The sequence below is a fragment of the Capricornis sumatraensis genome, chromosome 14 (assembly GCF_032405125.1).
Source record: "Capricornis sumatraensis isolate serow.1 chromosome 14, serow.2, whole genome shotgun sequence".
Classification (NCBI taxonomy): Eukaryota; Metazoa; Chordata; class Mammalia; order Artiodactyla; family Bovidae; genus Capricornis; species Capricornis sumatraensis.
In genome coordinates, this window is record NC_091082.1 from 52,478,678 (window position 1) to 52,493,251 (window position 14,574).

General features: G+C 44.5%; 1 protein-coding gene across 1 annotated transcript; it reads left to right on the top strand.

The window, feature by feature from the left end:
• Positions 1-11,793: 11,793 nt before the first annotated feature.
• LOC138090173 (protein FAM209-like) lies at positions 11,794-12,318 on the top strand. The gene has a single exon (XM_068985646.1). The coding sequence runs from the start codon at positions 11,794-11,796 to the stop codon at positions 12,316-12,318; it is 525 nt and encodes a 174-aa protein (XP_068841747.1).
• Positions 12,319-14,574: the final 2,256 nt, after the last annotated feature.

Here is a 14,574-nt window from a genome sequence, read left to right on the forward strand (position 1 = left end):
CCTCTTCCTTGTATTCTGGAAAAACCTAAATTTCTTGGGGAGAGAGAGTTGGCTGCCCTTGGTTGGAAGGAGTCCCTGAGACTGGTAAGTGGATGGACAACAACTCCATGAAGAGAGTGGCCCTGTGCCTACTCCTGGGGGCAGCTTGGGCACCAGGGCACCTGTCTGGGCCATGACACTCATGTCCAGGAATGACGGTGGGCTAGGTGAGGGTGTCCTGAGTTACCAGGTGTGGCCTTTGGATGGGAGAGACTGCTGCTGACTTTTCATCTGGCTAGGGTACTGGGCTGGGATGGGGAGAGGTGCGGGAGCTCCAAGAACAAACCACACTGACCTTCCCACTTGCTGACAGGACAGAGGCTCACGGGTGACTTTGACCGGTAAGGACTAGGGAAATAGACATTTCCGTGCATCTGAGTGCGTGGGTAGATGTCATATCGTAAACCAGCCATCTCGGTGCATTGTAGAATGTGTGCCCTAAAGAGGAGTGACCTGGCATCGTATCCACTCAGCCAGGTCAGGGAGGACTGAAAGAGGAAGTATTGGAAGTATTCCGGAAGGAAGAACCGAAGGAGGAAGTGTTCCCAGAAGGATGAAGAGGACTCTTCACTTAGAACAGGATGTCAAGTTAAGGGCTTCACCTCTTTAGTAATAAATGGGGAGACATCAAAGGACTGTTTTCCTTCTTTGAAGGGATGTGACATGAATAAATAGACTTGCGTTCTTGAAAGATGGTCCTGGCTGTGGTGTGGACAACAGATCAGAAGGCAGGCAACGAGGCAGGTGACTGATGAAGGTAGCCTGGGCCAGGGTGATGGGCATGGAGCGGGTGTGGGGAGACCAGGATCGAAACACCTGCAGCCTGATGCTGCCCCAGTGGGGAGGTGGTGTCAGTTATTCTCAGGAAGAACTCAGGAGGAGCAGGTGTGTGTGGGAAGCTGAGAGTTCTGTTGGGGCAGGTCTGATTCCAGAGCATTTGACCGTGGGGACCTAGCAGGAGGTGCGGGGACCCAGCCTGAAGCTCTTGAGTGGAACCAGGCTCTGACTACACAATTGAGGGGTCATCAGGCTACGTGGATAATAAATAAAACTCCTGGGCTGATGACATCACCCAGGGAAAGCCAGAAGAAAAGGGGACCTTGGACCAGACATGATTGTTCATGTGGTTTTAGACTGTATCGGGAGTTTCCTGGTGGCCTAGTGGTTAGGATTCCAAGCTTTCACTGCTGTGGCTGGGTTCAGTCTCTGGCTGGGGAGCTGAGATTCCACAAGTCATGAGGTGTGGCTACATAATAACAACAGCAGTAACGACTGGCTGCTTCTACCTTTCAGTTCAGTTCAGTTCAGTTCAGTCGCTCAGTTGTGTCTGACTCTTTGCAACCCCATGAATTGCAGCATGCCAGGCCCCTTGTCCATCATCAACTCCTGGGGTTTACCCAAACTCATGTCCATTGAGCCGGTGATGCCATCTAACCATCTCATCCTCTGTCGTCCCCTTCTCCTGCCTTCAATCTTTCCCAACATCAGGGTCTTTTCAAATGAGTCAGCTCTTCGCATCAGGTGGCCAAAATACTGGAGTTTCAGCTTTAACATCAGTCCTTTCAATGAACACCCAGGACCAATTTCCCTTAGGATGGACTGGTTGGATCTCCTTGCAGTCCTAGGGACTCTCAAGAGTCTTCTCCAACACCACAGTTCAAAGACATCAATTATTTTGCGCTCAGCCCTCTTAAGCTTCTACCTTTAAAAATTGTTTTTATGAAAGTCTAGTTGACTTACAAGGTTGTGTTAGTTTCAGGTGTATAGCAAAAGGACTCAGTTTTAAGTATATATACAGATATACAGGCTTCCCTTGTGGCTCAGCTGGTAAAGAATCTGCCTGCAATGAGGGAGACCTGGGTTCAATCCCTGGGTTGGGAAGATCCCCTGGAGAAGAGAAAGGCTCTTTCTCTTTCCAGAATACCCCAGTATTCTGGGAGTCTCAAAGAGCTGGACAAAACTGAGCTACTTTCATACATTATATATATATGTGTACATATATAATCTTTTTGAGATTCTTTTCCTTTAGAGATAACTACAAAGTATTGAACATAATTCTCTGTACTATACAGTACAATCAATCCTTGTTGATTATTTATTTTATTTTTAATTGAAGTATAGTTGATTTATAATGTTGTATTAGTTTCAGGTGTAGAGCAAAGTGATTTAGTATTTTATATATTTATTATATATACATATTTTTCAGATTCTTTTTCCTTATAGATTATTACAAAATATTACATATAGTTCTAAGTACTGTACAGTACATCTTTAATGGTTATTTTAATTATTTATTGACATATAGGTAATTTACAATGTTGTGTTACCGCTGCCTTTTGACTGTCATCTCAAACACTGTATTTATAGTCATTTCCCCAGCCTTATATTACAGAGCATTTCATATAAACATAACCACCACACAAGCTAGTCCATTTTTCTATGATCATGAACATCATCCAAAGTCCGAGAAAAACCGAGTCACAAGCTGAAACTGCCATTGGTACGATGGTTACGAATTTCTAGTTACATGTTGCTTCAATCATGGGACTCTTGGCTCATGTTTAACTTAAAAAGGTCCTCATTAAATGGGAATGGGAAAATACATTTATTATTTATTTCTAAGCAAAATGTCTTTGATAATGTAGTGAGGCATCTTTACGACGTGCTCTGACACGATCTTTCTAAATCTGGACTCACAAGGTCTGGCTCTGAAGAAATGAGATCTACTGTTTTTACAAACACACCAGAACTTACGTATTCCAAGGGTGTTTCCTCTTCAAAGCGTGAGGATTAGTCAAATGATCACGCCCTTTGGAACGACGTCACTGAAACTCCTTTTGGAGGCAAGAGGCTCTCCTGATATCTGCTACAGGGGTTCCTGCAACCCTTTTGAGGAGGACAAGGGGACTTGAATCTTGGAATCGGCCAAGTCACCTGATGCCATTTGATAAGCAAGAGCAAAGACGGAGCCAAGTCACATCAGCTCAGCAAACCCGTGGTGTTCACACCCCACCTGAACCTTCTCCTCCCCAATTTTCACCTTCTCATGAAGAGCATCACCACCCACCAGCCTGAAAACTAATTTCATTAAAGCATTTATCTAAAATTTAGGCATACTTGTGTTTCCTCTCCTTTCTGCATGCGCGAACCTGATCCACTCTTGGTCTACTTAGCTTTTTCTCTGACATTTACTCCAGAACCCAGCACCACCATCCTCTCACGGCCCCATGCCAAGCCAGGGGTCACTAACCTCCTGATGAGGTTGTGGGCTCCAGCTCCCTCCATCCCTTCTCACCAGGCACGTTCTGCTGTTCTCCGGCTGACCACCCTTCACAAGTCCCATCACCATCACAAGCATCCAGACAAATTCCCCAGTAGAACTTGTTCCTGGCAGAGCTGCACCTTCTGAGCTTTGTCTTGGTTCCTTGCATTTGCTGAGGTTTCTGCCTCCTTAGAGACATTGCAAATGCTGTTTCTGCAGCCCTGGGACCCTCTGCCTTCATCCTCTGTGCGCCCAGCTCCTTTGCACTGGAATTGGTTTCTTAGGGCTGCTGAAACAAATGACTGAAAACTGAGTGATTTAAAACAGCAATTCCAGAGTTCTGGAAGTAAGAAGTCCAAAATCAGGATGTTGGCAGAGTTGCATTCCTTTAGAAACCCAAAGGGAAGATTCCTTCCTTGCCTGGTGCAGCTTCTCGTGCCCCCTGCAGTCCCTGGCTTGTGCTGCATCGGTCTGGCCTCTGCCTCCATCTTCATGTTTTAAACATTTTATTCACTTACGTATTTTTGGCTGTGCTGGGTCTTTGTGGCTGCACACATGCTTTCTCTTGTGCATGGGCCTCTCGTGTTGCAGACCACTGGCCCTAGAGTGCACAGGCTTGACAGTTGAGGCATGCAGGCTTGTTGCCCTGTAGCATGTGGAATCTTCCTCAACAAGGGGTGAAACCGGTGTCCCCGGCACTGGCGGGAGGATTCTTAAAGCACTGGACCAGCAAGGAAGTCCTCTGCCTCCATCTTCTCATGGCATTTTCCTTTGCGTTTGTCTCTTTTTCTAAGGATACCAGTCATACTGAGTGACGGTCCATCCTACTCCAGCTTGTGTGCACAGTTGCATCTGACTCTGTGCAACCCCATAGACTGTAGCCTGCCAGGCTCCTCTGTCTGTGGAATTTTCCAGGCAAGAATACTGGAGTGGATTGCCATTTCCTCCTCCAGGGGATCTTCCTGACCCAGGGATCGAAGCGGCATCTCTTGCGTCTCCTGCATTGGCAGGTGGGTTCTTTACTGCTGCACCACCTGGGGAACCCAACTAGCCACTGGACCACCAGGGAAGTCCCACTCCAGTATGACCTCATTTTAACTGTTTCTATCACAACCTTATTTCCAAATAAGGTGACTTTCACAGGTACTAGGTGTTGGACCTTTGACAGATCTTGAGGGGTGGGCAGGTACAATTCAACCTCTAGTAGTAGCCTTCAGATCTCAGACTAGACCTCTTTCCTCTAGGAGACTGAGCTCTGCGGGGTGAGCTGTGTGTCTTCGGCTCAGCCTTTAGCCAGCTTCCTCGGCAGTCTTCTCAACTTAGCTGAACGTATGTGTTCAGTTGTCTTATCTTTGTGTCCACCTTTCACTTGAACGTAAGTTAAGCTTCTTGAGCACTGGGTCTATATGGCTGCTCTTTCTCCAGTGCCCGGAAAGGTATAGGCACAACATTGATGCACCATGCATTTTTATTCGTGAATTTCAAAATATACACACTATTGATAGTATGTATAATATAGATAATTGGGCTTTCCCAGTGCCTCAGGGGTAAAGAATCTGCCTGCAATGCAAGAGCTGCAGGAGACTCGGGTTCAGTCCCTTGGTTGGGAAGATCCCCTAGAGGAAGACACCGCAACCCACTCCAGGATTCTTGCTGGGAGAATCCCATGGACAGAAGAGGCTGACAGGCCATAGTCCATAGGGTTGCAAAGAGTCGGACATGACTAATGAGAACCTACTGTATAGCTCAGTGCTCTGTGGTGACCTGAATGAGAAGGAAATCCAAAAAGGAGTTGATATACATACAGACGATTCACTTTGCTCTACAGTAGAAACTAACATGATACTGTAGAGCAATTATATTCCAATAAAAATTTATTTAAAAAATGAGTTGCAGGTGAGAGAAAGTAGCAGTGGCCTGAAGACTGGAGAACATATCATCACAAGACTGTAACTTACATCCAGCTCACGCTTCATCATTTTGTCTTCGCCACCTTATCTCAGCTCATCTGCCAACAACTCAGCACAATAAGCCAAGCAAGTCTGTATATCTCCCCATTTTATATAGAAGTCAAGCTCATAACAAAAGGAGATCCTGTTGTTGAGATAGGACCACAGATTTGTTGAGCTGAAAGGAATCTCATAAGATGGGTCTGATCTCGTTTTACACAGGAGGAAACAGGAGCTGGAGAACTGAAGCCATTCACTTATAATATCTTATCTGCTTGCTAGTAGAGCTGTAATTAGATTCTTTCCATTTCTCTCTCTTTTTTTTTTTGGCTGCGCTGCTTGGCATTCAGGATCTTAGCTGTCCAACCAGGAATGGAACCCATGCCCCCTGAACTGGAAGTGCAGAGTCTTAACCACTGGACCACCAGGGAAGTCCCCCTGAGCTCTTCAACTTCTCATCAGATTCCAAGAGAGTAATTCCAAACATGTTTGGGAATGGCAGACCCATCCCAATAATGTGTATCCTCCCCAAATGATGACGTGGTTGGATGACACTTTTGGAATACATGAAGCCAGACTGCCTGGGTGGGAAGCTCAACTCCACCCCTTCCGGGCTTGGTGAACTTGAGGGACCTCGTAAATAAATTCACACCAAGACATCTGTGATTCATGTGATAGCTACCCAGGTTGAATCCACTTTTGAAAAGAAATCATTAGCTCCAGGCAAAAATCTCTGCTGCTGGTGCCTCATGTAATATCTGACACAGAGTCAATGCCCAATAAACAGGGAATGGATGAACAGGGCTGACACTCAGGTACAATTGAACTTGGACGTGAAGGAGGTTCTGGAGCAAGAGGGAGCCACGCAGAATTCCTCAGTTCATTCATAGTTGTGATGCATCACCTATGCCACACGTGCGTAGGACTGTGTAGTCCTGAAAACTCGTTTCAGGAAGGACAAGCACAAGCTAATGAATCAGTGAAACTTGGCATCATAACACAAGTGATAATTACAGGACAATAAGCTCCATTATATCAGTTTTCAGGGAGTTACAATAGACTATTCCATTGAACACACTGGCTAATAGATCCCTGTGGCCAAAAACTCATAAAACACATCAGGCAGGATTTTATGAAAATATGCCCATATTTTTGGGTATAACCTGGGATTCCATATACACTTTTAAATATTTTTGTAAAAAGTTTTATTTATTTGACTGTGCCAGCTCTTAGTTGCAGCACACAAGAATTTTTTTTTCTTTTTTTTAGTTGTGGCATGTTAATTCTTAGTATTGGCATATGGGATCTAGTTCCCCAACCAAGGATAAAACCTAGGCCCCTTGCATGGGAGCATGGAGTCTTAGTCACTGGACCACCAGGGAAGTGCACATTTTAAATTATTGTGTGTCAAGAAAATAGCTTGAAGGAGAACCATTAAAATAATCACAATGAGGGGAGATTGTTGTTGGGGTTAGAATAAAAAAGTTAGCTATTTTTTTTTTCTTTCACCTATTAAGAGGATGGATCAAGGGAAACTAGAAAATAATTTCTGAAGGATTTTCTGTCCATTAGACAAATATTTATGAAATGCCTACTTGGTCTGGGAACACCTAGGGTTCAAAATGCACAAGATAGACCAACCCCTGTCCTCAGGCAGTCGTTAAATAATAACATGACCTTGTTTACCAAATTTTGGGAAATTAGTTGGAAGGATTATCTCACAAAGCTTGGCAGGGGTACATTTAGAACAAACAGAAGAATCTTCCCACAATGCCCAAGACCAGAGAGATGCCCAAAGGATAGTTGGTAATTAACAAAGAAATGTTGATACCCTTGATACCCTTTACATTTTGTTGTTGTTCAGTCTCTAAGCCATATCCGACTCCTTGTGACCCCATGGACCACAGCATGCCAGGCTTCCCTGTCCTTCATTATTTCCCAGAGTTTGCTTAAATTCATGTCCATTCATTGTGTTGGTGATGTCATCCAACTATCTGATTCTCTGTCACCCGCCTTTCCTTCTGCCCTCAATCTTTCCCAGCACTAGGGTTTTTTCCAATAAGATGACTCTTTGCATCAGGTGGTCAAGGCATTGGAGCTTTAGCTTCAGCATCAGTCCTTCTAGTGAGTATTCAGGGTTGATTTCCTTAAGGATTGATTGATTTGATCTCCTTGCTGTCCAAGGGACTCTAAAGAATCTTGAAAGCGTCAGTTCTTCTACCCTCAAGCTTCTTTATGGTCCAACTCTCATATCCGTACATGGCTACTAGAAAAACCATATCTCTGATTACATGGACCTTTGTCAGCTAAGTGATATCTCTGCTTTTTATTATGTTTTCTAGGTTTGTTATAGCTTTTCTTCCAAAATATCCTTTATAGGTGTGTGTTAGTTGCTCAGCCATGTCCGACTCTTTGCACCACATGGACTGTAGCCTGCCAGGCTTCTCTGTCCATGGAATTCTCCAGGTGAGAATACTGGCATGGGGAGCCATTGCGTTCTTCAGGGGATCTTCCTGACCCAGGGCTCCTGCATTGTAGGCAGATTCTTCACAGTCTGAGATACCAGGGAAGCCCTATCCTTTACATGTGAAGCTCTCTCAGTCATGTCCAACTCTTTGCGACCCCATGGACTGTAGCCTACCATGCTCCTCCGTCCGTGGGATTCTCCAGGCAAGAATACTGGAGTGGGTTGCCATTTCCATCTCCAGGGGATCTTCCCAACTCAGGGATCAAACCCAGGTCTCCTGCATTGCAGGCAGACGCTTTACCATCTGAGCCACCAGGGAAGCTCCTTTCCTTTGCATAGGTAATATCAAAACTCCACAGGCAATTCAGAAAGAGATATAAATGGCCTGTTGAATTTAATGCAAATTAAAATATGTGCAAAATTAAATGCAAATTAAAAGACAACAATCTGGAGTTGCTAGTAAACCTTCAGAGTTAGTAGGTCAGCAGGTGGAAGAGACTAATAAACTTGAAATTGATTCTGATAAATCTACACTGGGTGTCTACTGATCCATTAGTGAGAACCAGAATCTTGGAGGCTATGGAAACTAACACTTGAAAAATAACTTGTCAGAGTTTCCCTGCATATGAGTTTATTTAGTCTAAGTCAGAAGATTCACGAAGCCATTCCTTGAGACCACCGTGGGGAGACAGAGAAATGCTGAGTTGACTTGTTGGCACGGTCCAGCTGAACTTTCTTATGTAACAATGGCCTCAGCTGGTTCGTATGAGAACTTGTGAAATGAAAGCTCAGAGTGGCCAAAACAAATATGTAGCCAGATTCAAGCTGACTTGGCCAATGTTTCTTTAACATTCTCATCTTATGAACATAGAAAACTAATAAAATACAAGGCTGTGCATTCACCATAAATCACGATCGGGAACTGTTGTTTGCCCGTATCTCTGTTATATCATCTTCACTATCAAAAGCTTGAACATTCCATAAAGTCCACGGAAAGCATTCAAAACTGAAATGAAAACAAGCAAGTCAGGAATGGGGAAATGCATGCTTTCTGTTCTCTGCTGGGTGTAGCCAACAGTTTTCTCTTTCGTAAGTGTTGTTGGATCTTTCTAGCAAACACCTAGAACCCTCTCCTCTCCAGAAATCAGGTATTGGTAGACTAGGAGGTGTGTTTGTTTGGCACTCTGTGCCTTTATTCCCAGAAGAAGGGAAAAGGGACAGAACACTCTGTCCAATAAACAATTGCCCAAGGTCTTGGGCAAAAGAAATTGGGACAGGAAGCAGACAGACTTACTCGTTGCCCCAGGTAACTGCCTGATAAGGCAAACACGCGTGTACAGTGAGTTCCTGTCCTCCTGTGATAAATATTTATGTGCTCAGCCCTGTGTTTGAAATCACTAAACCATTTCTGTCTGAACATTGACCTTCGGATGCAAAACATAGGATTAATTTTGCAGGTGATGTAATTAATTTTTGTGGCTCTAAGCTGCACTGGGAACAAGAGAAACTGTTGTTTTCATGAGAGTTTAGGAAGTGATTCAGCAGGTGTGAGCAGCTTTCAGGTTACATTGTCAGGTTATAATCTGAGACTTTTCCTTTTTTTAAGTCAGGGATGGAATCTTTAAATTGAAGTATAGTTGATTTACAAGTTTGTGTTAATTTCTGCTGTACAGCAAAGTGATTTAGTTATATATACAAAAACATTCTTTTCGCGCTCTTTTCCATTATGGTTTATCACAGATATTGGATCTAGTTCCCTGTGTTTTACTGTGGGACCCACTGTTTGTCAATTTTTTATATAATAGTTTGCACCTGCTAATCCCAAGCTCCCAATCCATCCCTCCCCCACAATCTGGGACTTTTTTTAATCGCTACTGGAATTCAACGATTTTTGAGAGACAATGGTCTGGGAGTATTATAAGCAAACTCACATTCTCTTGATAAAACAAGAACTGATGAATGAATAATCAGTTCTTCTGATTATTCTGGGTTAATGCACAAAATTTGTATTGGGTTGGTCAGGAAGCTCATTTGGGTTTTTCCATAAGATCTTGCCCCCAAAAATCCAAATGAAATTTCTGGCCAACTCACTATTTTTTCTTGGAGATGAGGGTTTTATTTCTAGGATATTGGTTTAGCATGGCCCCAAATTTCTGTGACCAACATATGTTTCACTTTAACGTTCTTAAAATGTACAGGCAAACTATTCTCCTATGGTCAGCTAAATTAATCCCACCCCAAACAAAAGTAAAAGGCAAACAAGTAAAAATATTTGTCACAAACGCCACCATCATCTTTCCAGGAGATACAAGCCGGAGACTCGGGTTCCTCCACATCACTTCTGCCTCTTTGATTCCCAGTGTTCAGTGGATCTAAAGATCTTATTGTTTTCCCCCTGGAAATATATCAAATCCACAAACTTCCCTTTTTCTGCCTCCTCCAACTTGCTATTTGCACAAGCGCCTCCAAGCACTAATTCACCAAAACCAAACTCAAGGTCCTCCCTGCCAGTGGGACCCTTGCAGAGTCCCATTTCTCACTAAAAGGCATCCTCTCTGGATCTACCCTCCAGGATCCGAGTCTACATCCTGGGCTTCCCCCCACCCCGCTCCCTGACTCACCCTTCGCCGGGTCTTGTGAATTGACCTTCTTGAACACCTTGGAGTCATCCATTCATGCCATTCTGTGTTCACTGCTTTTTCTTAGTGTGAAAGTTGCTCAGTCATGACCAACTCTTTGTGACCCTATGGACTGTACAGTCCATGAAATTCTCCAAGCCAGAATACTGGAGTGGGTAGCCTTTCCCTTCTCCAGGGGATCTTGCCAACCCAGAGATTGAACCCAGGTCTCCTGCATTGCAGGCTGATTCTTCACCAGCTGAGGCATAAGGAAAGCCCATTTTTCTTAGGACACACTCATCTCCCACCTGGACCACTGAATGGCCTCCCAGGACCTCTGGGATTGCTGCCCTGGCTTCATTATCCCCAACCTAGCCAGATACCTTTCCCAAACATAAACCTGATGGAACCACTTCCTGACTGAAAATCATCTGTGACTTCCCTTTGTCCTGAACATGAAGAGGATCCCATCTCCACCCTGGCAGGAGGAGGGGCTTGCACCACCATCCCTCCTTCTGCCCCATGGTGTCTGCCCAGAGCTCCAGCCACACTGGCTCTGCAACAATGGCTGCCCAGCTGACTCTCCAGTTTTTCTCCTCTTTATCCACCTCTAAGAACTTATCAGTATCTGAGATTGGCTTATTAATTAGCCAGCACATCAAAGGTGCTCAATGAATATTTGTGGAATAAATGAATGGCTGAATAGATGAACCTATTAAGGAAAGCACCAGAGTGATAGAAAGTGAATTCACCCAAGAAAATGGCAGAGCAGGGAGGAGAGAAGAAAACCACAAGATGTGGAGCAGAAAATGGCAACCCACTCCAGTAACCTTGCCTGGGAAATCCCATGGACAGGGGAGCCTGCTGGGCTACAGTCCACGGGGTCTCAAAGGCTCAGAGGTGACTGAACACAGTCATCGTTACAAGCAGTGTAGGCCACACGAAGCACATCAGTAGCTCCTAGTTTGTGGCCTCTGGTTAATGTCTTTCTTTCCCTTTTGGCTCTCTACTCCACAGGGGCACAAGCCTGTGGGTCTTCTCTGCTTACCACAGTGTTTGGATTCAACAAAGGGAAAACTAAAAATAGAAGATAGATCCACCCTCCCAGTAGAGCACCAGGTTCAGAAAGGATACACTGGCAAGGAGATGGCATTCTGTCACTCCCTGCCTCTTTTTGGATGGCCTGCTGGAAATGTCACCATTTCCCTTTAAGCCCAACTCCCAGTTGACCCCTGCAAGCCTCCTTGATCTCTGCCCTGAAGTCATCACAATGGCCAGAAGGGTCCTGGCCAGGGCGGGTCCCTCTGTGACATCACCAAGGGCCCAGCCCTGCCTGGTCCTCAGTCTCCAGATGCCAGGGCAGACAAGCACACAGGAGCCAGTTCCTCTCTGCTCACCATGCAGTCTGTAATACGGTTCATTTTCTGGTCTGCGTGAGCCAGTTCCTCTCTGCTCACCATGCAGTCTGTAATACGGTTCATTTTCTGGTCTGCGTGTGTCTCCTCTTTGTGTGCTTTTGTGTTTTATTGTCTGAGAGATGACACCATAGAACTCCCCGGGAAGGTGCCCTGCAGAAGACACTTTCAAAGTCAGCAGAATCTACCAGAGCATGACCGAGGCTGGCTTGGGAGCAAGTTGCATTGGCTTTTTCTCCTTGTTGTGCTGTTTGTGATACAGATGTTTCCAGGAGACAGTGACGAGAGTACTGTAGAGACTCTTCCTGCCCTCTGGGGCAGTTCACTTGGCTCTTCAGGAAAGAAAAAGAAAAAGGCTTTCCCCAACAAAGACTATATGTTCGATACCTTAAACCAGCTTGAGACGGACCTTGTGAAGTTTGTATCCAGGGCGCGGAATCTGAAACTCGCCATGGCAACCGGCAGTAAGCTCAGTCTTCCCAGTTTTGAGGTACCTGCTGATAAACACAATAACATTACACTATATGAGCTATGGGGCGACGAAGACCTCGATGAAGACTCCGAGTAAATATGTGTATCAAAGTAGAAGAGGAAAAGCTTAGTGTGGATAAAGTGTATCCAAACTAATAAAACTGTTCTGAAGCAAAAGCAAAAAATAAATAAAACCACAAGATGGAAGCCTAAGCCTCAGGTGGTTGTCGCTATATCTATATTCTTGGGCTTCCCTAGTGGCTCAGCTGGTAAGGAATCTGCCTGCAATGCAGGAGACCTGGGTTTGATCCTTGGGTTGGGAAGATCCACTGGAGAAGGGAACAGCCACCTACTCCAGTGTCTGGCCTGAGGAATTAGTCCATGGTGCTGCAAAGAGTTGGACACGACTAAGCGACTTTCACTTTACTTAAGAAAGGGGAAATCGCTTCTGACCAACGGTCAGATGCCTTAACCTGGATCTCTAGTCTCCAAGCCTGATTCCCACTTCCCTTCACATTTCAGCTTAAACCACCTTCTTTCATGTCCTTGTACATAACCAGCTCCTTTGGTCCTGGGGCCTTTGCACCTGCTAATATCTTTGCCAGGAATGCTCTCTAACTCCACACAGCATCTTTAGTTCCTTTAAAAAAAATTAATTTTTGGCTGTGCTGGATCTTCATTGCTGTGCATGGACTTTCTCTGTTTGCAGTGAGCAAGGTTCTCTAGTCCTGGCAGTGCTCGGGCTTCTCACTGCAGTGGCCTCTCTTGTGGACCATAGGCTCTAGGTGTTTGGGCTTCAGTAGTTGCTGCAAGTGGGCTCAGTAGTTGCTGATTGCAGGCTCTAGAGCACTGGCTCAGTAGTTGTGGCACACAGGGCTAGTTGCTCCACAGCATGTGGGATCTTCCCGGACCAGGGATCAAACCCGTGTCTCCTGCATTGGGGGGAGGATTCTTAACCATTGGACCACCAGGAAAGCCCTAGCTATTTCCTATTCATCTTTGAAATCATAGTTACAATGTCACTTCCTGAGAAAGGACTTCCCTGAACCTTAAATTAGATCAGATCCTCTTTATCACACTCTGGCCCTTACTTTCGCATCACTTATCCCAATTCGTTATTATGTATTTGAGTAATTCTTCCACACTATCTACCTTTCTGCCCCACGAGTGCAGGGATTGTGTTCTTGTTTCCAACTTCACCTTGTAGCCCAACATCCAACTCAGGGCCTCATCTAAAAAGGTGCCCAATGAGTATTTGATGATTTTATGTAACAAAAGAAGTGTTGCTACTCATAACATCCTCTATTTACATGACAGTAAAACTCTAATAGAAAAAGTGGACAAAGGATAGCAGGCCATTTGATAAGGAGAGGTGCAAATAGCCAGTTTTATTTGTAATAAGAGAAATGCATATTAAAATACAGCAAAATTCTGAACTTCCACGATGGTCCAGCGGCTAAGACTCTGTGCTCCCAATGCAGTGGGCTCGGGTTCGATTCCTAGTCAGGGTACTAGATCCCACATGCTGCAGCTAAGACTTGGTGAAGCCAAATAAACAACAACAACAAAATACAGCAAAATACCATTTCAATATGCCCATTTGACAAACTTTTAAAAAAGTAATAGTAACATCTACAGATTCAATGCAATCTCTATCAAAATACTAACAATGTTTTTTGCAATAATAGAAAATTTGTCCTAAAATTCATATGGAATCTCAAAGGACTCAGAAGAGCCAAAAAAATCTTGAAAAAGAACAGATTTGGAGGCCCCACACTTCCTGATTATAAAACTTCCTATAAAGCTACAGGAATCAAAACAGTATGGTACCATCAAAAGACAAGGGCTTCCCAGGTGGCACTAGTGGTAAAGACCTTGCCTGCCAATGGATCCCCTGGAGGAGGGCATGGCAACCCACTCTAGCATTCTTGCCTGGAGAATCCCATGGACAGAAGACCCTGGTGGGCTACAGTCTGTGAGGCTGCAAAAGAGTCGGACGTGACTAAACAACTGAGCATGCACTATATCTTTATGATGTTTTGAAACACAGTTTACAGCCTAGACCTATTCTGAGAGTTCTGACAGCTTTCCTAAGTGGGGCTGTTTGGATGACAAAAGAAAAAAATATGTATACTAATAGCCTTAGGCTGTTACTGAAGCAAATTTAAAATCCTACTGCCATGGAATTCGCAAGAGTGAACATACAAAGATTTAGTGTTTTTAGTCTAGACTCTTTGGAAGCATCTGAAAGTCTGTGCATAATCATTACCTTTTATTATGGATGTATCAGGCTTTATTGCAGAAATAATGTAATCATTTGCTAGCTCTCCACTAGCTCTCACTCCTGGAGGCA

What these genes read in the sequence shown, in the direction of transcription:
- LOC138090173 (XM_068985646.1), top strand. Translation starts at nt 11,794, where the DNA reads ATGCAGTCTGTAATACGGTTCATTTTCTGGTCTGCGTGTGTCTCCTCT.